The following is a 25,116-nucleotide window of genomic DNA, read 5'->3' on the forward strand; positions in this document are numbered from 1 at the left end:
TTATATTTCATACCAATTTGGACCAGGTGATGTCTGTACCTTTAAGACTTTATTTTCTCAAAATATTCTATGTTGTCTAGAGACCAAAATTCTATACGTTTACTGTATCTTGAGAACACATACCAAGGATATATTTCTGCATTTTACCTCCCTCTTGCTATGAATTTCCATGTCTTGTAAGTATCAATGACAATTCAAAACTTAAAAGTGAAAGCACTATAAAATAATTACTCATTATATTCCTTTGGCAAGATATGACATTTTCAAAGCATTCTCTTTTGAGCATTGTTTCCTTTTCTTCACAATTAAAAAAATCTTTACCACTAGTTTTAAAAATGCACTTTTCTGAACTCCCACTGGAATTGTTGGGTTCAATGGAATGTCCCGGCACCTCCTTCCTAGGACTAGTTTCTGCTTCTACAAACCTGTGTCACCCTGGTACTGTAATATATTAAAAAAAAATTCAACTTGAGAGTTGAAAATGATATCTATGCTTGTTTTCTTTAGGTAGAGATAAGATGTTACTAATATTTCTGCAGGTTTTTTATTGTCCACAAAGGGAAGGCTAGACATTTTGAACAACAGCTACTTGGTAGTACTCAAGCCACTCCATTAGGTCAGTGGCAAATTTTTCTTTGATTTTAAACATTAAAAAAGCCAGGACTGTGTCTTTGAAGCATTATTGTAGTATTTAGTGTAGTCTTACATACAAGCCTTTTTGATAATGTCTTTTTTAGGTTAATGGTAAAAATAAATTCTTAAATGAGATTTATTTTTTAGATCACAGTCGAAATACAGAAATGTGGTCTTCATAAAAATACCAAAAGAATGCTTTGGCTGGGTTTGCTCCACAAACTCATGTAGGCAACATCCCAAACTCAAACAGCCGGCAGTTGCTTTGTAAAAGACAAACTGCATCTATAATCAGGATGACAGGACCACGGATTCCGTATCATCACTTCCACCACCTTTATTCAAGAAAGCATAACTTGAATAATAAAAACACCAACATCGGGTGAGCAAAGTTGCCAGTAAGAAGACTTTCAAAGAAGCAAAAAAATAAAAAAAATAAAAATAAAAAAAAATAAAAAAAATATCTGGCATCATCTTGCAGCAAAAATTTTGCATTTGGCCAAAGTGTTGCAACGGAGATAGAGTTTTTTAAAAACATTAGAAAACGAGATTAATTGCATGGCTAATTGACCTGGGGAAGAGAAGTTAATGAGCTCATTTCTCTCCTCCAAAGCCAGGAACTCAGAAAGTGAGTTTTCATCTATTCTTCCATTTATTCAGTTAGAATATATCTCCCCTATAGTTAAGCCTACTAGAAGTGATAGTTACATCCTAATGATATCTGATGGCTCCTAGGAAGTATGTGTAGATCAGGCCTTTTCCGTCGTTAGAGCTACAGACGATAAAATTAACCAGAAATAAATTTTGGTCATTAATTGCTCATTGCTCCATTCTTTAGGCTACATCCTCCACATCAGACCATGCACTAGTACACTTCTGATCACAGAATCCCCTATTAATGGTTATAGTTAATATATTGCACTGTGGCAGTCTTATATACTGCTAGTGTCACTTGAACTTCAGATAAACACCTCTGTTGGATTTTTACCCTCCTCTTTCTTTTCCTTCTTCCTTCTCCATCTTGTAGCTTCCAGATTTTGAATATGTAATTTGTGCCAGGCTTTGTGTTGGGCATTGCTTAAATATTACCACTTATCCTTTGAGTCAAAAATAAAGCTATTGAATTGAGTTGTCTTCCTTTTAGAGATGAAGAAACTAAGATTCGCAGAGGTAAAGTAGCTTCAAGGACTTCCTGTCCAATGATATTTTTCATGGTACTTAACCTCTTTAACTCTCAGTTGCTAATCTGATAATAAAGTAGTACACAGTGTTTGCTAAAAGCTTACTATGTGATAGACTCTCTGCTAAGCACTTGATCTTTACAACAATTCTATGAGGCAGGTGTTATTACCCCATGTGATAAATAACAAAAATAAGGCTTAAAGAGGTAGAATTAATTATGTGAGAGCACAGGGCTAACAAGTCAACAAACAGAAATCAGATGTGAGATACTTATATGATCCAAAGCCTAAAGGATTCAATGAAATAATCCATCTTAAATGCTTGAGAGAGGGTGCAGCATACAGAAAGTCTGCATTTCATCTTACCTTTTACTGTTAGTGGCAGCACCAGGAATTGAACTAAAATGTCTGACTTCAAGCATATGCCTAAGATCTAACATTGAATTCTATATAATTTGATTTGCAAGTGATTATTGCTGGTGAAATAAAACTTAAAGAGGTTTGCTCCGCTGCTTTTAATTTTTTTTTTATTTTTTTGGCCAACGATCCATAATTGACAATATTCTTATAGATTGCTACATAACTTTCTTTTACAAAATGACTATTATATTTGTGAATTGTTTATTGAAAATCATCTAATAACATCCAATTTTGAAGTCTTTATATAAACCTTACCCTACTTATAAATTGTTTCCATTGTGTCCCCTCTCTAAATTTTCTTAAGAATGACTATTTTGGATATTCCTATATTTATTAAATGTGAATTTTCAGTTAACAGCTTAGCAATTGTCTAGTAAGCTTCTATGCAGATGACACAGGGAATACAAAAGTCAATAACTTGTAACTCCTGGAAGATACATGTAAGTAAAGCAATAATTTCACTTCAAAACAATAGGAACATGGTCAGGATATGGAGTGCTGTGGGAGGAGAAAAAGTACAGGTATCCCAGTGCCAAGGGTGAGAAAAGGTTTTGGGGAGAAAGAATCTTCAGCACTCCAAGAAGAATATAATAAAGGTTTTCAAAAATTTACCAAAATGTAAGAGTGAATTCTTTACTAATTATTGGAATTAAGCATTACCTGATGGGAAAATGGTGATGTTTCCATCTCATTTTCCTCTCTCTGTCTTTTGTTTTCCTTTTCCTTGGCTAAGTAACAAAACTATGTACTTTCATGCTAAAAATTTCAGAATACCACAGAACAGCAACACATTGGACAATTAAATTTTTATATACTGTTTTCTTTCCAACTTTAAAAATATTAAGGGAGGAAATTGTTCAACTATGAACTAGTGGAGGAGAAAAAAATACTGGTAAAAAATGCTTTAGACTACAGTTTGTCCAAGTAATGATTATGAAATATGTCAAACTGCTCTAACATATTAAATGTTTATTGCAGAAAATAGTAAAAGGAAATGACCTTTCTTGTCCAAAATATCAAAATAGTTTTTAAGAATCTTAAAAAAATAAAAATTTCAAAGGATCATTGTTATGAATAGATAGGGGGGCTTTTTGAGACTTTACGTGGCTTGACTCTCCTAATTCATCATTTAAATGTGTAACTCTGAGAAAAGCTGGGCACTTTCAGAAGTCACATTATTTTATAGCAGAAAATGGTGGGGGGGGAGTGTAAGAAAAATAATTCAGAAATTCTGTTATGTATGTATATATTATTTTAAATCTTGAATCAGTCATACTTTATAAGCAACATAACTTGACAAACTATAGTAGGTTTTAATGTGTGTACAAAATACGAATTTTCTGATCGCTCAGATTTTAAAGTTAACTTGATAAGTTGAAGCACATACTGATTCTGCATTAAAATGTTAGGGTTTTATTTATTTTAATGTCTTTATAAAAACATAGAACAAGTTAATTTATGAATATAAATTTAAAATCTTAAATAATTTTAGCCATGATTTACCATTAAGGATGTTAATTAAGAATGCAAGCATAGATTCTAATTAATTTATTATCCTATAACAATTTATTAATACACTAGGTCAAATAATTAAATCAGGACATTTAACAAAATTGACAATATATTTCTCATGTTTAATATAAAAAGATCTTATTAATTACAGAATATATTTGTTCTTTTAAATGATAATTTACCTGATATAGTCAACGTCATTAGAAAAGTTGTAACATTAAAAACATTTCCGTTAAATTCAGAAATAATGCAAATATGTCTACCATTATAACTGTGCCATGTATATTACCTGTTTTACTGAAAATTTTGTCCACTAAAGTAGAAGTAAAGTAAAAGAAAAAAAATAAAAGTATATATAGAAAATTATGAACTAAATCCTCACTATTTGACTGGCAAAAGAAAAATGTATTTAATATGATAAGATTTAAAATCAACACAAAAATATATGCAAAATACAAATGAAAAGTTTCCTCAAAAAATATTATATTTGGCCAAGAACCAGATAAAAAACATATAGCTTTAGTAGTAACAAAAGACATACCTACCAAAACAGTGATTAATATTTTTCTAAAAATCATGAAGAGATAATAACAGTTTTAGGTTGAACAGAACATAAAATGGACATTCTCATATATTTCTGGTGGGACTATAAATTTAATTTTCTAGAAGGAATTTGGCCATATGTAACAAAATCTTTAAAAATATTTACTCTGCAGAGTTCCAATATACATAAATTTCAGTTTCCATAGTTTAGTTAGATAACACAATATTCCAACAGTATGGTTAAAATATTAGTTTTCATGGTATACTAATGGTGAGTAATTTTATAAAGTACAGATTTAGCTTCTGGTTCTTCAGTCTACAAATTACTATGGAAAGAATGAATGCACATCATGATCAGTGACCAATCATAATCATGTCTCTTATTTCAGTCTGTTGGTGATTGGTTGGTACACATCCGTTCAGTTCATTCATAGAGAGCTTGCAGTTGTGCTGCTTCCTAGTCTGTCAGGAATAAACCCATGTGACATTTCAGAAACATGAATATGCAAAAAGGGGAATTGAGCATTTCTTTCTTCACAGAAGATGTAGCTGACCGGTGCCACCATTTGAAAGACTCTGTATGTGCAGCTGGATAGAAAAGCCGCATTTTACATTTGTGTAAATATGAGCACAGTGGTTATGAGGAATAGGGTGAAGATGACACTGGAAGTTCAAAGATTAAAATGATGGAAGTTGGGCAGCAGCTGGATGGCTCGGTTGATTAAGTGTCTGACTCGATTTTGGCTCATGTCATGATTTCACAGTTTGTGGGTTCGAGCCCCTGTTGGGGCTCTATGCTGACAGTGTGAAGCCTGCTTGGGATTCTCTGTCTCCTTCTGTCTCTGCTCCTCCCCACTCTCACTGTCTCTCTCTCTCTCAAAAATAAATAAAATAAACATTAAAAAAATGATGGAAACAGATCCATACTTACAAAGCAATATGGTAATTCACCAAGGCATAGAAAAGATGCTTGCTCAGAATGGAAAGTTATAGAGTTATAGGATAAGAAAGCAAACACTATTCAAGCTACTCAATTTTTTTTACAGGAAATACAATTTAATTCACAAGGTTTCAAATGTTAACTTACAGTCTACTAAGTGTTAGTTTATTATATTTTAAATCCCTTCAAGTTTATAACTGATGGAACATTTTTAAAGTTTTATCTTCACTTATTCCTTCTATGATGCTCTTCCTTTATGTAGATCTGAGTTTCTGACCTACAGTATTTTTCTTCTCTCTAAAGAAATTTGAACATTTCTTGTGAGACAGATCTACTGGCAACAAATTCCAATTTTTGTTTGTGTGAGAAAGCGATTATTTCTCCTTCACTTTTGAAATATAATTTGGCAGGGTACAGAATTCTAGGTTGGTGACTTTTTTCTCTTGACACGTAGGCATTTCACTCTGATCTCCTCTTACTTGCATGGTTTTTGAGAAGTTAGATGTAATTCTTTTGTGATTCTACAGGTTAGATGTTTTTAAAACTGGCTTCTTTCAGGATTTTTCCTTTATCTTTGATTTTTTATAGTTTAAAAACTCTGGGTCCAGGTACAGATTTTGCTGTCTTGTTTTGTTTAATTTCTTGTAATGTTTATATTTTTTTAGAGACAAAGAGACAGAGCATGAGCAGGGGAGAGGCAGAGAGAGAGGGAGACACAGAATCTGAAGCAGGCTCCAGGCTCTGAGCTGTCAGCACAGAGCCCAACATGGGGCTTGAAACCACGAACTGAGATCATGACCTGAGCGAAGTAGGACGCTCAACTGACTGAGCCACCCAGGCACTCCTGTTTTGTTTTTTGTTTTTAGTATTTATCCTGCTTGGTGTTCTCTAAGCTTCCTGGATCTGTGGTTTGGTGTTTGACATTAAATTGAAGAAATTCCCAGTCATTATTGTTTCAGATATTTCTTCCATTCCTTTCTCTCTTAACCTTCTGGTGTTTCCATTATGTGTATGTTGTACCTTTTATAATTGTCCCATTGTCCTTGGCTTGTGTGTTTTTTTCTTCAGTTTTTATTCTCTTTGCTTTTCAGTTTTTGAGGATTCTATTGATACATCATCTACCTCAGAAATTCCTTCCTCTGCTGAGTCCAATCTGTTAATAAGCTCATCAAAGGGATTCTTCATTTCTGTTTGATCTTTAGCTTTTCTTTTTGTTTCTTTCTTAGGATTTCTATCTCTCTGCTTACATTGCCCATCTTTTCTTGCATGCTGTCTTCTTTATCCATCAGGGCCCTTGGCATTTTAATCACAGATATTTTAAATTCCTGGTCTGATAATTCCAACATCCCTGACATATCGGATTCTGATGCTTGCTCTTTCTTTTCAAACTGTGTGTGTGTCATGTTTTTTAATTTTTTTGTTTTTTTGTGGGGATTTTTGCCTTTAGTGTTCCTTGTAGTTTTTTCTTCATAGATAGAAGTGCCTGGTAAAAGGAACTGTTATATACAGGCCTTTAGCATTGTGGTGAACTGTGGGAGAAGTATATATAGTCCTATGATTAGTCTTTTAGTGAGCCTGTGCTTCTGGGCTGTGAACTTCACATGTGCTTCTCTGTTTCTACCACCTATAGGTGGGCAGGATGTCTGGAGTGGGCTGGAGTTGAGTATTTCTCTTCTCGAAGTTGGTTTAGCTCAGAAAATTCCCCAGCAGGTTAGGCTATATTTAACTAATTTCTCCTGAGGGTAAATGCCATTAAAAACAACAGTGAGGGGCACCTGGGTGGCTCAGTTTGTTAAGTGTCCAACTTTTGCTCAGGTCATGATCTCATTCATGGTTCATGAGTTCGAGCCCCCACCCCAACCCCATTGGGCTTTCTGCTGTCAGCACAGAGCCTACTTCAGATTCTCTGTCTCCCTCTCTCTCTGCCCCTCTTCTGCTTTCTCTATCTCTTTTTCTGTCTTAAATAAATAAATACATTTTGAAAAGAGCAGTGAGCACTAATTTATTTCAAAATTACTCCCTCTCCCTCTTTCTGCCAGAAGCATTAGGAAATATTCTCCTGATATTTACTATGAGAACCTGGTCAGGCTCCTGGAGGTAAATCCCACAAAGTGGTTGGGAGCACCCTTTGTAACTAGGTCCCCTTGGAGTCGTCATTTCTCAGACATATTGCTATTGAATCTCCAGCAAATTGTTAAGTACAGGTAAGTTTTCATTTTTCCCCTGAAACTGGTTCCCATGGAGTCTTCTGCTGGTGAGTCTCTGCTTTTGTCACTGAGACTCCCTGTATCTGTCAGTCTGCTTTTTCAACCTTGGGGATAGCTGTTTGTCCCATTTTTCCCCTTAGAGCTCCAAGAAGAGTTGGTGATTTTTCAGTCTGTTCAGCTTGTTACTTGTTAGGATGGAGTGGTGACTCCAAGCTCCTTACTTATGGAACATAAAACTGGAAGCCAAATTTTAATGTTTTGACAAAAAAAATTAAAGATTATGGAACAATCATAAACTTTTCCCACCGGTTATTCACACCATTTTGCATAGTTTCAGCTTGTATGCACACTTATAATTTCATACTACCTATAATATGCTAATTTCTGTTAGTTTTATGTCTAGTGAAAGTGCCTGATATATAAATCTAAAGACAAAAATCACTTTTTTATATTTCTTTATTGTTCTGTTACTTTATTGTTTCAGTGTGATCACTGCTTGCCTCTTTATAATGATAAGCCTTTCCGCCAAGGTGATCAAGTTCATGCTTTCAACTGCAAACCTTGTCAATGCAACAACCATTCCAGAAGCTGCCACTACAACATCTCAGTGGACCCATTTCCATTTGAGCACCACAGAGGAGGTGGAGGGGTCTGTGATGATTGTGAACATAACACCACAGGTAACTAGCAATCATAGATAACAAAGAACCAAGGCTGATTTGGCCTTTGAGGTCCATGTGCTTCTTCATGCAATGCAATCATTTTAAATTATGTTATTGCTATCTTACATAAGAAAGTGCCTTGATATGATTTCACTCATATGTGGAATTTAAGAAACAAAACAATGAGCAAAGGGAGAGAGAAACAGAGAGAGAGGGAGAGAGAGAGAGAGAGAGAGAGAGAGAGAGAGAGAGAAACCAAGAAACAGACTCTTAACTATTGAGAACAAACTGATGGTTCCCAAAGGGGAGGTGGGTGGGAGAATGGGTTAATTAAATAAGTGATGGGGATTAAGGAGGGCACTTGTTGTGATGAGCACTACAGAAGAAGTCGAACCACTATATTGTACTGGAAACTAATATTGCAGTGTATATTAACTAACTGGAATTTAAATAAAAACTTAAAGAAATGGTACTTGTAGGTTTGAAAACTAAAGCTTGTTTAGTTTTCTAAATAATCAGGTAGTTGTCAGAAACACACTCAAATCTTAGACTATATCTTTTCAAGAAAGTTTTATTTTTTTAAAGTACATGTCATTTTATTAAACCATGAGTATATTTTAGAAAACTCAGGAATTATTAGTTTGAATATGTATACCCTTAAAATAAGTTTCTTTGTGTGACCTTGATCTTCCATTATGTCTGGATTTGCATGTAGTGCCATTTATGTTCACTGAAAATTGGCCTGAATCTGGTAATCTGGGAATACTCTTTTTAAAAATGCTAATGAAACAAAGAAGATGATTATCAAAATCTTGTTATAAAATGAGATAGCAGGACACCTGGGTGGCTCAGTCAGTTAAGCATCTGACTCTTGATTTCATCTCAGGTCATGATCTCACAGTTATGAGACTGAGCCTCATGTCTGCCCTGTCAGCTCAGAGCCTGCTAGGAATTCTCTCTCTCCCTCTCTCTCTTCCCCCCTCCCCTGCTCATGCTCTCTCTTTCTCAAAATAAATTAAAAAAAAAACCTTAAAAAAACATATAGCATTTTTACTTTTCATTGAAAATTACCATTTTCTGATGGGCTCCTAAATTAAAAGCAGAAATAGGAAACATCTCAATTTGCAAAATAAAATGGCCCAAGTCTGATGGATTTGAAAGTGTGCCACTCTGAAGCGTGAATGAATTTATTGGATAATTACTGATGACCTAAAATGTCACCAGAACGTGGCTAGGTGCTAGGAATATAACGATGAAAAAGATGAATTTTCCTGTCTTTCTGTGGATTATTATATAGTAGGAAAGGCACTCTATTTTTTTAATGTTTACTTCTGAGAGAGAGAGAGAGAGAGAGAGAGAGAGAGGAGCAGAGAGAGAGGGAGCCACAGAATCCTAAGCAGGCTCCAGTCTCTGAGCTGTCAGGCCAGAATCCAATGCAGCACGTGAACCCACAGACTGTGAGATCATGACCTGAGCCGAAGTTGGATGCTTAACTGACTGAGCCACCCAGATGCCCCTGAAAGGCACACTATTGAAGGAACAATTATAAACTTGTCTGAGGAGTGCTAAGATAGGGCAAATGTAGTAGGAGATAACCAGGTGGAGGAGTGAGGAGGAGAATTAGGGAGTTGACAAAGATTTCTAGTAAGAGATATAGATGTGCAATGGCCTAGAGGAGAGAGAAACATGGCACCCTGAAAGAACTGATGTAAGGGAAAATGGGAGAGAGTAAGTAAAGGTGCTAAGATGGAAGGTAGGGGCCAGATCTGGAAGGCTGTATAAACTGTGATAAGGAGTTTGGCTTCTATCCTCAGGTTAATAGAAGGTATTTTATAGGAAAGGGACATAAAAAGTTTCGTGTTTATAACCAATCTGGTTATAAAGTTGAGAAGAATTGGAGAGAGCCAAAAGTGGTTTGGGATACTGCAGTAGTCCAGGTAAGAAAGAATTCTAGAGTACATTTGAGATCATGTGGATATAGAGAATTGGATCCAAGAGATATTTGGAATGGAAAGGGACTGTGTTTTCTGAGCAAAAGTGTAGGGTGTAGATAAGGAAAAGAAAGAGTCAAGTTGCAATTCTAACATTCCAGTTTGAGTAGGAGGGTCAGTGTTGGTGCCAACCATTGAGATAGGAAACACAAGAGGTTCAGAGCTTAGGGAGAAGATGGCAAGTTCTGTTTTGGAAATATTCACAGTGTTTCCCAAGAGATAAAAGAAACTCTTGCGGGCAATTGGAAACACAGTTTTGAAGCTCCTTTCTCAAAAAGAGCCTTTTGTGATGCCTCAGGACAGATCAGTATCATCTATGCACTTTAGTGACACCTTATGTTTATCAAAATTGGTAAATGCATATTTATTCCTGTAATTGTTTAATTAGAATTCATTTTACCCACCAGACTGTAAGAAAGCTCTATGAAAGGGTACAATGTGTATTTGGCCTGCTACTGTATTCCTCAGCATTTAGCTCAGTGTTTGAAACATGGTAATCACTCAATAAATATTCATTGAATGATAAAGAAATTTCTAGATTAAAGATAGAAATTTGGGAGTCATCATCATATGCAAATAGAAATATTCTAGAAATATTATAAATCCATTTAATTTTTAATTAGTCCATGGCCAATATCCATCAGGATGTGTTTTTTACTTGATTAAGTTATTTCTATAGTCTTTTGATATTGAGCCAATTTCAACAATATTTGAACAGAGTGCATAATGTTTAAAGGGGAATTGATAGTCTTGAGTTTTATTTCAGCTCCTTTCAGTGATCTTATATACTACTCACATTTACTTTAGAAGCTCCCTGCAGTTTAAGTTTTTTCTTATATAAAATGTCAAGAGAAAATTTCTAAATAATAAATTGTAAACCTCGTATTTCTAATATGTCAGTCTATTCTAATATTTAATATGAAACGTATTTGGTATATCTAAGCATAATAAATTTATATTTTGGTATTTGAAATAAAATAATGGCAATAAGCAGCAGAAACTTTTGCTTTTAATAATGTTAAATATAGAATAATAAATTATATTTGGAACAGTGTCCTTTTTTTAAACAAGGTTTAGTGCTTGAATAATATTTCCAATACTACACACATACTTGCTTCCAACTGTATGGCCATCATCTACCACACATATAAACATTTCTCATATTTGATTTAGATTAAGTGCCTAGTCCTAAAAAGAAAGAAAAGTTTTAAATTTGGAAGCAAAGTCTTTCAAAATGGATGGGCCCCAACAAAGCAGGGCTTTCTAGAAGTGTGGTATTACATAACAGATGGGAGTTTAATGAAGTAAAGCACAGTTTGTAACAGGTTCATTGTTTCATATGCTCTGGATCACTAAATTGGCAGGTAGAGATGAAAGGTGCATTAAAATGGACGTCCCGAAAATTATAGAATTCCCTCAAAGGAATACAGTCTTTAATTTTGAATTATGCAGCTGATTTTAATGAATTGGAAGTCATAATGCATAACCTTTCCCTGACGCAGGAAGGAACTGTGAGCTGTGTAAGGATTACTTTTTCCGCCAAGTTGGTGCAGCTACTTCCGCCGTAGATGTTTGCAAACCCTGTGATTGTGATAAAATGGGCACTAGAAACAGTGACCTCCTTTGTGATGAGGTGAGTTCTGAGTATTGAAGGTAAATAATTGCTCATTTTCAGAAATTAACTTGGGAGATGTTCTACCAGTGACATGGAGGTCTGTATTTATCAGGAAGTCCTCTGTGTGTGTTTGCTTTTCTTGGAGATGGCTGCTTTAGCAGTGTTGCTGTGTAACTTTTAACAGGACATACAAGGCTGCTTAGGTGGTCCTTTGCATATATGAAAGGTTCATTTTATTTTTAATTTTAAAATTGTCGAAAATATTGAGGGGGAGGGGATTCCAAGTAAACTAGGAAGTAATTGAGTATATGTCTTGGCATGATGGGTGAGTTAATACTAATAAAAGGTATTAATTAAACAACAGTTTTCCTCCCAAATTCCATAGAAGATAGTATAACAAAGGGCACACATAGCTCCACATGAAAATTCTGATAGCCCTACTTCTAAATTTCTTGTTCCAACCTTCTCTCTTGATGATACAATGAATTTTTATGATTTTATCCATTTTTCTTACCAACATCACAAGTACCGATGTTTGACCTACATGAACACAGGTGCTAACTGACCTGGGCCTATAAATCCTGCCTCAAGTCAGAAAAAGCAGCTCCATATTTAAATGTGGTATCTTCAGCTAGAGCTTTTGACCTGTTGTGATAATACTAATACGTAATAATATATAAAGGGCAAATTTACTTTAAAGAATCATTTCAGGGGTGCCTGGGTCCTCAGTTGATTAAGCGTCTGACTTGGCTCAGGTCATAATCACACAGTCAGTGAGTTTGAGCCCTGGGTTGGGCTCTGTGCTGGCAGCTGGGAGCCTGGGTCCTGATTCGAATTCTGTGTCTTTCTCCCTCTCTCTCTCTCTCTCTCCCCCTCCCTTATGCTCTCTCTCTGTCTCTCAAAAATGAATAAACATTAAAAAATTAAAAAGAATCAATTCAGTGATTGTATTAATTTTTAATAATTACATAGGGGTGTCTGGGTGGCTCAGTAGGTTAAGCATCAATCTCTTGATTTCAGCTCAGGTCATGATCTCAAAGTTTATGGGTTCCAGCTACATATCAGGCTCTCTGCTGTCAGCTCAGAGGCTGCTTTTGATCCTCTGTCCCCCACTCTCTCTGCACCTACTCTGCTCACACTCTCTTTCTCTCAATAATAAACATTTTAAAAAGTTGTTTAAACAATTACATATTCCCTTGTACATAATTGAGAATGCACTGGATAGTAATGTAAGCCCACTATATGGTTAAAGAAAAAAAAAATAAGCTACAGCACGAAGATACTAAGTTCAAGGCAAAATATATTGGTCATAAAACTTTCAGCATACATTATAAACTGCTTTAACAAATAAAAGCCAAATATAAAGTAGGCCAAAATGACAATTTGAAAACTTCAGAGTGACTGTAGTGTGTTAATAAAGGAACATTATATGTTTTACTGGAAGGTTGAAGAGTCTTTTGACAAGGCAATTTCTACAATTTTTTTATTTTTTGATTTTGAGGAACTATTTTCTGAGAAAGTCATATTACAATTTTATACATTTTAATCAGTAAAATCTTACTATCTTTACACAGCTCCTCTTTACAAATCTGCCATAAATTTTTAGCATGTATATATTTTGCTTGATATTCATGTTTCCACTCAAAGATTGACATATCTTTTAAGATCTCTTCACCAACCACAGAGTTATAGAACATTTTGAAATCACTTTTGTTTATGTTACCCCATATTATTTTTATTAAAGCCTTTATGATAATTTCCTTCTTTGTCTCTTTCTGTCCAACATATATGGAATAGTTTCAGTAATATAATTAGCACCCAATAAATATTTGTTTAAAAAATGTATAGTGATTGAAGGGAGATTTTGTCTGAGTACTGATCTCAGTCAGATGGTCATTTAGAATGGTTATAACAACGTGAGCATTATGTAAAATTTTCACTTAAATTTTTTTCTCTCTGAAGATCCAAGGGCATGTGACTTTGGTATATAGTACTGAAAAACTGTGAACTAAAGTTCTACTTCCTGAAGTCTCATTTACATGTCTGTTTCTATAAAAAATTCACTTCAATTATAATAATATACGTATGCTAGACATAAAAAAATGGTAAAACTTATACCATGTGAAAATTAATCAAAAGATAGCAAGAATGACTATATTGACTGACTATATTAATATCAGGTAATGTGGAATATAAATAAAATTTCCACAGAGATAGTATGTAATGAGAAAGGATCAATTAAGCAAGAAGACATAGAAATTCTAAATGTGTATGTACTAAACAGTAGAGCTGCAATATATGTGAAGAAAAACTGAGAGAAATCTCTAAAAAAATACAAAAGAAGACTCAACACCTCTCTCTCAAAAATTTATAGAATAAAAAAAATTATCAAGAATATACAACTTAACAATGTCTTCAGCCAACAAGATCTGACATATAATGAACAATCCACTCAACAACAGCAGAATACATATATATTGCACATATACCAAGATATCCTGGGACATAGGGAAAACTTTAATAAATTTTTTTAATTAAATAAATTGTTTTTAATATTTATTTATTTTTGAGAGAGATAGAGACAGAATGCAAGTGGGTTAGGGGCAGAGAGAGAGGGAGACACAGAATCCGAAGCAGGCTCCAGGCTCTGAGCTGTCAGCACAGAGCCCGACGCGGGGCTCGAACTCACGGGCCGGAAGATCATGATCTAAGCCTGACGCTTAACTGACTGAGCCACCCAGGCGCCCCAAAACTTCAATAAATTTAAAAGAACTGAAACCTGGAGCACCTGGGTGGCTCAGTCGGTTAAGCATCTGACTTTGCCTCAGGTCATGATCTCCCGGTTTGTGAGTTCGAGCACCACATCAGGCTCTGTGCTGACAGCTTAAAGCCTGGAACCTGCTTCGGATTCTGCGTCTCCCTCTCTCTCTGTCCCTCCCCCGCTCACACTCTCTCTCTCTCTCTCTCTCTCTCTCTCTCTCTCTCAAAGATAAATAAACATTAAATAAATAAATAAATAAATACATAAAAAAGAGTTGAAACCATAGAGTATATCCTTCAACCACAATGGAATCAGAGTAGAAATCAAAAACAGGTAAACAAAAATCTCCAATCACTTGGAAACCACACAACACAGTTCTAAATTATTCATGGGTCAAAGAGGAAGTCTCAAAGGAAATGCAAAAATACAGTCAACTGAATGGTGATAAAAATACAAAATATTAAAATTTTTGGATGCATGGAAAGCAGTGATACAAGGGAATTTTATACTGTTCAGTGCTTACTTTAGAAAAGACAGATTCTCAAATCAATAATCTGAACTGCCACTTCAAGAAATAAAAAGAAGACTGAGATAATCTCAAAGCAAGCAGAATAAGTGAAATCATAAAGCTAAGAGCAGAAATCAATAAAATGTAAACAGAAAAAACAATAGAGAAAATCAGTGAAAAAAATGAGTCTTTGGAAAGATAAAATTTACAAGCATCTTCCAAGACTGACAAAGAATAAAGAGAAAGCACAGATTACTAACAGCAGAAATGAAACAAGAAGTGTAACTACAGAATCTTGCAGACATTAAAGAATAATAAGGAAATACCACCAATAACTCTTGGTGAAATGGAGCACTTCCTAAAAAAGTACATATTACCTGCTCACCCAATATGAAATTCATAATTTGAATAGCCCTACAAGTATTAAAGAATTTGAATTCATACTTTAAAATTTACTAAAAAAGAAATTCCCAAGCCCAGAGAATTTTACTATAAAATTCTACCAAACATTTAGAGTAATTAAAATAAGGTCTGTAGCTACCGCAAGGTTGAAGAGGAAGAGTGACTTACTAACTCATTTCAAGAAAGTATTATCCTCATATCAAAACTAGACAAAGACAGTACATAAAAAGAAAACCACAGACCAATATCCCACAGGAATAGAGAAGCCAAAATCTTAACAAACTTAGCAAGTAGATATTCAGCAATATTAAAAAAAACACACAGAGACCATTGTATTTGGAGGAATGCAATGCTTGTTCAATATTTGAAAATCAAACAGTGCATTACACCTTATTCACAGGCAAAAGGAAAAAAATTACATACTCATATTATGGATGTAGAAATATATTTGACAAAATTCTGTACCAATTCATGATAAAAATTCTCAGAAAACTAGGAAAAGAGATGTTCAACTTGGAAATGAACATGTCCAGAACAATACATACCTACAGCTAACATTCTCCTTATATATGAAAAACTGAATACTTTCACCTAAGAATGGGAACAAGACAAAGATGTCCACTTTCATTACTTGTATTCAGCATAGCACTGGAAGGTATAGCCAGTACAGCAAAGCAAGAAAAGGAAACAAGAGACATACTTATCAGAAAGGAAAAAATAAAACTGTTCTGCTTTGCGTATAACACAATGACCCATATAGAAAATCCCAATGAATGTACCAAAAAAAAAAAAAATCCAAAAAACCCAAAAACAGAAAAAAACATTTCTAGAATTATGAAGTGAATTCAGTAAAGTTTCAGGATATAAGACTAACATACAAAAAATAAGTGTATTCCCATATGTGATAAATGAATATATAGACACAGAAATAAAAATGTAATACTATTTGCAGTTGCTCAAAATGTCTAGGATTAGTATGCTAAACCCCGAATGATGCTGATAAAATAAAGCAAAGAATATCTGAATAGATGGAAAGCTAATATGTGTCCATGGGTTGGAAGATTCAACACAGTAAAGGTATCAACTCTTTTCAAAGTAATATATAAATTATTACAGAAAATTCCTATTAAAACCCCAGAAACTTTTTTGTAGATATGGATAAAAAGATGTCAAAATTTATATGGAAATAGTATAAAACATAGTATTTTAAATATTTTTTTACTATTTTATATTTATATATTACAGATAAAATATAGAATTTGCATATAAGTTTTAGAATACCTAAAATTTGGAATAGCTAATTAAGCCAATTAACTTCAAAATGGGGAATAAAATGGGAGGAATCATTCTACCTGACTTCAGGGCTTATTGTATAGTCATACTAATCAAGATTGTGTGGTATTGGAGGAAGCGTAGACAAGTGGATCATTGTAATAGAATAGAGAAATCAGATATAGTCCCACATAAATATGACTAACCAATTTTTGGTGAAGACATAAAAGCAAGTCAGTGGAGGAATGATGGTCTTTTAACAAATGACCCTTCAGCATTTGCATAGTCACAGAAATTAAAGCAAAATTAATTATTGTTTAAATGTAAAATGTGAACAAATGCAACTTTTAAAATATAAGAGAAAATCTTTTGGAAATAAGGTTTTTTATTTTTTTAAATTTATTTATTTTGGGAGAGAACAAAGGAGGGGCATACAGAGAGGGAGAGAGAGAATCCCAAGCAAGCTGCACAATGACAGCACACAGCAGGGGGCTCACAAACCATGAAATCATGACCTGAGCCAAAATCAAGAGTTGGAAAGTTAATCAACTGAGCTACCCAGGCACCCTGAGTCATATGGCTTTTGAAAATAGTTCTTAGACATGACACTAAATATGTAATGAATAAAAGAAAAATATTGATAAATTAGACTTCATCAACTTCATCAAAGTTTTTGCTCAACAAAAGAACCTCTTCAGAGAGTGAAAAGACAAGCTACAGACTGAGAGGACATATTGCAAAGCACATATTTAAGAAAGAAACTATATCTAGAATCTATAATGAACTCAATATTTAGAAAATGACAAACATAAAACAAAAAATGGCCAAAGACATGAAGAGACATATCACTGAACAGGATATGCAGGTGGCAAATAATTCCATGAAAAGATCTTCAACATTTGCCATTAGAGACATACAGATAGAGACTACAATTAGACATCACAGGCAACTATTAGAAAAACTAAAAAGTGACAATTGGAAACACTGGCAAGAATAAGGAGCAATTCGATCACATATTGTTGATGAGAATATAAAATGGTAAAGCCACTCTGAAAAATAGTTTGAGAATTTTATTTTATTTTTTAAATGTTTATTTATTTATTTTGAGAGAGGGAGAGAGAATCCCAAGCAGGCTCCATGCTGTCAGTGCAGAGCCTGATGTGAGGATCAATCTCATGAACTGTGAGAACATGAGGAGAGCCAAAATCAAGAGTTGGACACTTAACCAGCTGAGCCACAGGGCACCCCTAAGAGTTTTAAAAAACAAAATAGACACTTATTATACAAACTAGCAATTCCATTCCTGGGCAGTCAGTCCAGAGGAGTGAAAATTTATGTCTGTAAAAACCTGTACATATATTTTATTAGCAGCTTTATTTATAATAGTCAAAACCAGGAAATAGCCTAAAGTTTCTCAGTGGGTGAATGGTTAAACCATCCATACCACAGAATTACTACTCTGAAATACATGGAAAAGAACCACTGACACACACAAGTTAGATAGATATCAAATGTGTTATTCTGAATGAAAAAAATATCCAGTCTCCAAAAGTCATATTCTGTATGATTACATTTATGTAATATTAGCAAAACAACAAAATTATAGGGATGGAGAACAGAATAGTGGTTACCACAGGTTAGAGATGGTGAGGGAAAGGTGATGGATGTGAGTATAAATGACCATCACAGGGAAGAACATTGTGGTAATGGGATAGTTCTGCATCTTGATTGTGGTGGTGGTTATACAAGTGTACACATGTGATCAAATGGCATAGGACCATATGAACACATTGTGCACATGTCAAATTCAGGGTTTGGATAATGTATTATAATTATGTAAAGTGTAACCATTAGGGGAAACTGGGCAAAAAGCATATGAGACTCCTCTGTACTACCTTTGCAACTTCCTGTATATTCATAATTATTTCAAAATAAAATGCTATATACATAAAAGAAGATAAAAGAAATTCAGGGTTTGGGTAATGTATTATAATTATGTAAAGTGTAACCATTAGGGGAAACTGGGCAAAAAGCATATGAGACTCCTCTGTACTACCTTTGCAACTTCCTGTGTATTCATAATTATTTCAAAATAAAATGCTGTATATATAAAAGAAGATAAAAGAAATAATCCTATTGACATGATCAGGAACTAATGTTGCTTGAAGTCAGTGAAGAATTACCTTAAAAATTCCAAGGGAAGACATTTTGAAGAAAAATTCAGTACCCACTTCTTACCAAACTATCACTTCAGTATGAGGTTAAAACCTCTTTTTGTATTGATAGTTGATCAGAATGTTACCATTTATCAAGCCAATATTAAAACATTTAATATAAAAAATGAAGAAAAAGTACAGAAAGAGAGAAACATTAAAAAGAAGAAATGAAAGATAATTATGGCCCAAAGAAATAAATATAAGTCAAAATATATTTTAAAGTGTTCAGTGTTCGTTATGGTCTTGAAGCATGCTTTCCTTAAATAGGTGTTTGATGATTGCATTTTATTCTTTAAAGATCAAATTATATTTTATTTTGTTTTGTGATAAATAATATTAAGTGCCAAAATGGTAATCAGTTTTGTTTATATTGGGTATAAAGCTCAACCCATTATCAAAGAGTAGAAGAGAGAATGGCTATAAAATGAACAATGAGGCAAGGAGTTAAGATGACAGAGCAGCATGGAAACCCTGAGCTTGTCTCATCGTGAAAATGCAGCGAGATAAGCACCAAACCATTTTGAACACCTAAGAAACTGATATGGGGATTAACACGACAATCTGCATAACTTGAGCCACACTCAGTAGGTACATGGTGCAGAGAGGTGAACTAGGGAGACAATAGCTGTGGAGGGTAGGGAGCTCTTTTTGTAGAGAGAGGACAGAGAAAAAGAAAGGGGGAGAGTGTGGCACATTAGAATCATGCAAGAAAAGCATTCCCCCGAAAGTAGCTGGAGAGAAAGAGAGAGAGAATGAAAACACTCACAGGGTAATGAACAAGAAATCTGTTCCCCAAAACCATTAACAGGAAGAAAGGAGAGGTTTCAATGCCACCAGAATTCTATACACAGTGGAGCACAGAGTCTGAAGTTTCAGAGTTCAATGCCTGGCAGTGCTCTGGTGAGGAAGCAGGATGAATCCCCAGGAGCAGGCAGTGGGTTCTGAAGGGTCCATGTGCCACACAGGGAGAGGCAGTTCCCCTGCTTGGAGTGCATTTGGTAGAGGCTTTATGGCTTCCTCACAGGCAAAGGTCCCAGAAGACCCTGGAGAGCACCCACGTTTGCTGGTATTGGGATAAAGACACTAGAGCAGGCTATGTGTTGTGATTTGCCATAATCTCTGAACCTCTGCAGCTGCCTGATTATGTTAACATTTTCTAGGGCAAGCCGTCATTAGCCATTGCTCAGTGAGACCTCCCCCAGAAAGTTGGCATGGATTCAAGCCACAGGGGTCTTCTGAAGCATGGGGTTTTGAAACACAACCTGACCTGAGATAAAACACTGGAGTGAGGTGCCGCCTGGCAGGTGGACAACTAGGATACAGACAGGGTAGAGGTGGGGAGTGGACAGAGGCCTGAGACAAAGGAGGGGTGCTTGATTACAGGTGGGTGATAGTGCAAAGTTCCTGTGCCAGAAACTAGAGAACTGGGTGAAGCAATTTCATGTCTCTCTCACACACACAAGCATGCCACAGTGATCCACCCCAATAAGATAAGCAGTACCATCTAGTGGAGAATGGAGCTGTTATACCAAAACTCACCCACCTGTGCCCTCCAAGCACATACCCTAGAAGACCAGCACAAGTCACTGTACTTGCTTAGTGTATGGACTATAGAGTGCTTAATAGTTTCAGTTCTAGGAGAAACTGGCTGTACTTCATTCATGTTTCATTCTGTTTGCTGGTTCATTTATTTGTCCATATTCTTTGCTTCTGTTTTTGTTCAGATTGTTAACGTTTTTCTTTCTTTCTTTTCTTCCCTTTTTCATGGCTACAGAAAGAGAAAAATTTATTTTTATTTTTACTTTATTATTTTTTATAAATTTTTATTCTCTTTCATTTTCATTTCATTTTATTCTATTTTGTTATATAACTTTTTAATTTTTAAAATTTTATGATTTTTTCTTTTCTTTCCCTTTTTTCTCTATCAAGCTTCTTTAAACAAGCAGACCAAAGCACACCTAGGATCTAGCTTCCTTTATATGATTTTTTATTTTGTTTTTAATTTTCAAATTTTAATTTTATTAATTTTTTTTCCTTCCTCAAAATTGACAAAATGAAGGAATTAACCTCAAAAGAAAGGTTGGGAAGAAATTACAGCCAGTGGCTAAATCAACACAGATATAAGCAAGATGTCTGAACTAGAATTTAGAGCCATGATAATAAGAATACTAGCTGGGGTTGAAAAAAGCATAGAATCCCTTTATGCAGAGGTAAAATAAATAAAATCTAGACAGGACAAAATTAAAAATGGTATAACTGAGATGCAATCTCAAAAGGATGCCACGATGGGAAGGATGGACAAATCAAAGCAGTGAATCAGCGATATAGAAGATAAAATTATGGAGAATAATAAAGCAGGAAAAAAAGCAAACAAAGGTAAAAGATCATGAGTCAAGACTTAGAGAACTCAGTGACTTATTAAAAAGGAATAAAACCAAAATCACAGGAATCCCAGAAGATGAAGAAAGAGAAAAAGGGGCAGAAAGTTTATGTGAGCAAATTATAGCAGAAAAGTTTCCTAATCTGGGAAAGGTTACAGACATCAAAATCCAAGAAGCACAGAGAACTTCCATTAGAGTCAACCAAAAACGACCATCACCAAGGCATATCATAGTCTAATTCACAAAACACACAGACAAGGAGAGAATCATGAAAACAGCAAGGGAAAAAAGTCCTTAACCTATAAGGAAAGACAGATCAGGTTTACAGCAGACCTATACACAGAAAGTCGGTGCGCCAGAAAGGAATGGCAGGATATTCTCAATGTGCTGAATTGGAAAAATATGCAGCCATGAATTCTTCAGCCAGCCAGGCTGTCATTCAAAATAGAAAGAGAAATAAAGATTTTCCCAGATAAACAACACTAAAAGAGTTCATGACCACTAAACCAGGACTGCAAGAAATTTTAAGGGGGACTCTTTGGAGAAAAGATGAAACAAAACAAAAAAGACAAAAAGCAACAAAGACTAGAAAGGACCAGAGCACATCACCAGAAACTACAACTCTACAGGCAACACAATGGCACTAAATTTGTATCTTTCAGTATTCATTCTAAATGCCAATGGACTAAATGCTTCAATCAAAAGACATAGGGTATCAGAATGGATAAGAAAACAAGACCCATCTATATGTTGCTTACAAGAAACTCATTTTAGACCTAAAGACACCTGCATAATAAAAGTAAAGGGATAGAGAACCATCTATCATGCTGATGGTCATCAAAAGAATGTTGGAGTAGCCATACTTATATCAGACAAACTAGATTTTAAAATATAGACTGTAACAAGAGATGAAGAAGGGCATGGTATAATAATTAAGAGAGCTATCCATTAAGAAGATCTAACAATTGTAAATATTTATGCCACCAACTTGAAAGCACACAAATATATAAATCAATCGTAAGCATAAATAAACTCCTTGAATAACACCATAATAGTAGGGGCCTCTGACACCCCACTTACAACAATGGAAAGATCATCTAAGCAGAAAATCAACAAGGAAACAATGGCTTTGAATGATACGCTGGACCAGATGGACTTAACAGATATATTCAGAACATTTCATCCTAAAGCAGAAGAATACACATTCTTCTTGAGTACACATGGAAAATTCTCCAAAATAAATCACATCCTGGGTCACAAATCAGCTCTCAACAAGTACAACAAGATCAAGATCATACCTTGCATATTTACAGACTGCAATACTATGAAACTTATAATCATCCACAAGAAAAAAAATTGAAATGACTTCAATACTTGGAGATTAAGGAACATCCTACTGAAGAATGAATGGATTAACCAATAAATTAAAGAGGAAATTAAAAAGTACATGGAAGCCAATGAGAACACGACAGCCCCAAACCACTGGGATGCAGCAAAGGCTGTCTTAAGAGGGAATTGTATATAGCAATCCAGGCCTTCCTAAAAAAGGAATAAAGGTCTCAAATACACAACTTAACCTTATGCCTTAAATTGCTTGAAAAAGAACAGCAGATAAAACCCAAAACCAGCAGAAGAAGGGAAATAATAAAGATTAGAGTAGAAATCAATGATATAAAAACAAACAAAACAGTAGAACAGATTAATGAAACCAGGAGCTATTCCTTTGAAAGAATTAACAAAATTGATAACCCCCTAGCCAGATTGGTCAATAAGAAAAAAGAAGGGGCCCAAATAAATAAAATCATGAATGAAAGAGGAGAGATCACAACAAATACTTCAGAAATACAAACAATAATAAGATACTATTATGAACAGTTATATGCCAACCAATTGGGCAATCTGGAAGAAATGAAGAAATTGCTAGAAACATATAAACTACCAACATTGAAACAGGAAGAAATAGAAAATTTGAACAGACCTGTAAGCAATAAAGAAATGGAATAAGTAATCAAAAATATCCCAACAAATGAGAGTCCATGGCTGGATAACTTTCCAGGGGTTTCTACCAAACATTTAAAGAAGAGTTAACACCTGTTCTTTTGAAGCTGTTCCAAAAAATAGAAATGAAAACAAACAAACAAACAAACTTCCAAACTCATTCTATGAGGCCAGCATCACTTTGATTCCAAAGCCAGACAAAGACCCCACTAAAAAGGAGAACTACAGACCAATTGCCCTGATGAACATGGATGCAAATTTTCTCCACAAGATACTAGCAAACTGGCTCCAACAATACATTAAAAGAATTATTCACGACAATCAAATGGGATTTATTGCTGGGATGCAGGGCTGGTTCAATATCTGCAAATCAATCAGTGTGATACATCACATTAAAAAAAGAAAGAATAAGTACCATGTGATCCTCTCAATAGATGCAGAAAAAGTATTTGACAAAATACAGCATCCTCTCTTGATAAAAACCCTCAAGAAAGTAGGGATATAAGGATCATACTTCAAGATCATAAAGGCCATGTATGATGAAAGACCCACCACTAGTATCATCCTCAATGGGGGAAAACTAAGAGCTTTTGCCCTAAGGTCAGGAACATGACAAGGATGTTCACTCTCACCATTGCTATTCAACATAGTGTTGAAAGTCCTAGCCTTAGCAATCACACAACACAAAGAAATAAAAGCCATCCAAATTGGCAAGGAGGAAGTCAAACTTTCACTCTTCACAGATGACATAATACTCTATGTGGAAAACCCAAAATATTCCACCAAAAAACTGCTTGAACTGATATGTGAATTCAGCAAAGTCACAGAATATAAAATCAATTGGTTGCATTTCTGTACACAAATAATGAAGAAGCAGAGAGAGTAATCAAGGAATTGATCTTATTTACAATTACAATGTGTGCCCCAAACCATAAAATACCTAGTAATAAACCTAACCAAAGAGGTGAAAAATCTATACACTGAAAACTATAGAAAGCTTATGAAAGAAATTGACAAGGGCACACATACACAAAAAATGGAAAAACATTCCATGCTTATGGATCAGAAGAATAAATAATGTTAACGTGTTGATACTACCCAAAGCAATCTACATATTCAATGCAATCCCTATCAACATAACACTTGCATTCTTCACAGAGCTAGAACAAACAATCCTGAAATTTGTATGGAATCAGCAAAGACACCAGATAGCCAAAGGAATCCTGAAAAAGAAAACCAAAGCAGGAGGCATCACAATTCTGGACCTCAAGCTGTATTACAAAGCTGTAATCGTTAAGACAGTATGGTACTGGCACAAAAACAGCCACATGGATCAGTGGAAAAGAATCGAGAACCCAGAAATGGACCCACAAACATATGGTCAATTAATCTTTACCAAAGCAGGGAAGAATATACAATGGAAAAAAGACAGTCTCTTCATAAAATGGTGTTGGGAAAACTGGTCAGTGACCTGCAGAAGAATGAACCTGGACCAATTTCTTATACCATACACAAAAATAAACCCAAAATGGGTGAAAGACCTAAACGTAAGACAGGAAGCCATCAAAATCCTAGAGGAGAAAACAGGCAACAACCTCTTTGACCTTGGCTGCAGCAACTTCTTACTTGACATGTGTCTGTAGGCAAGGGAAATGAAAACAAAAATGAACTATTTAGACCTCATCAACACAAAAATCTTCACTGAGAAGGAAACAATCGTAAAACTAAAAGGCAACTGATAGAATAGGAGAAGATATTTGAAAATAACATATCAGATAAAGGATTTGTATCCAAAATCTATAAAGAACTTATCAAACTGAACACCCAAAAAACAATTCGGTGATGAAATGGGCAGAAGACATGAATAGACACCT

At 34.8% G+C, this 25,116-nt stretch overlaps 1 protein-coding gene across 1 annotated transcript in view; it reads left to right on the forward strand.

Annotated features, from left to right (window-relative positions):
• The window catches only part of USH2A (usherin), a 725,654-nt gene that overhangs the window by 104,316 nt on the left and 596,222 nt on the right, over positions 1-25,116 (forward strand). Inside the window, exons 9-10 of the mRNA XM_015077386.3 lie at positions 7,921-8,116; positions 11,592-11,722. Of these exons, the coding sequence (XP_014932872.3) occupies positions 7,921-8,116; positions 11,592-11,722 (327 nt within the window). The remainder of the gene's footprint in view (positions 1-7,920; positions 8,117-11,591; positions 11,723-25,116) is intronic.

This window comes from Acinonyx jubatus, chromosome E4, assembly GCF_027475565.1.
Source record: "Acinonyx jubatus isolate Ajub_Pintada_27869175 chromosome E4, VMU_Ajub_asm_v1.0, whole genome shotgun sequence".
NCBI lineage: Eukaryota > Metazoa > Chordata > Mammalia > Carnivora > Felidae > Acinonyx > Acinonyx jubatus.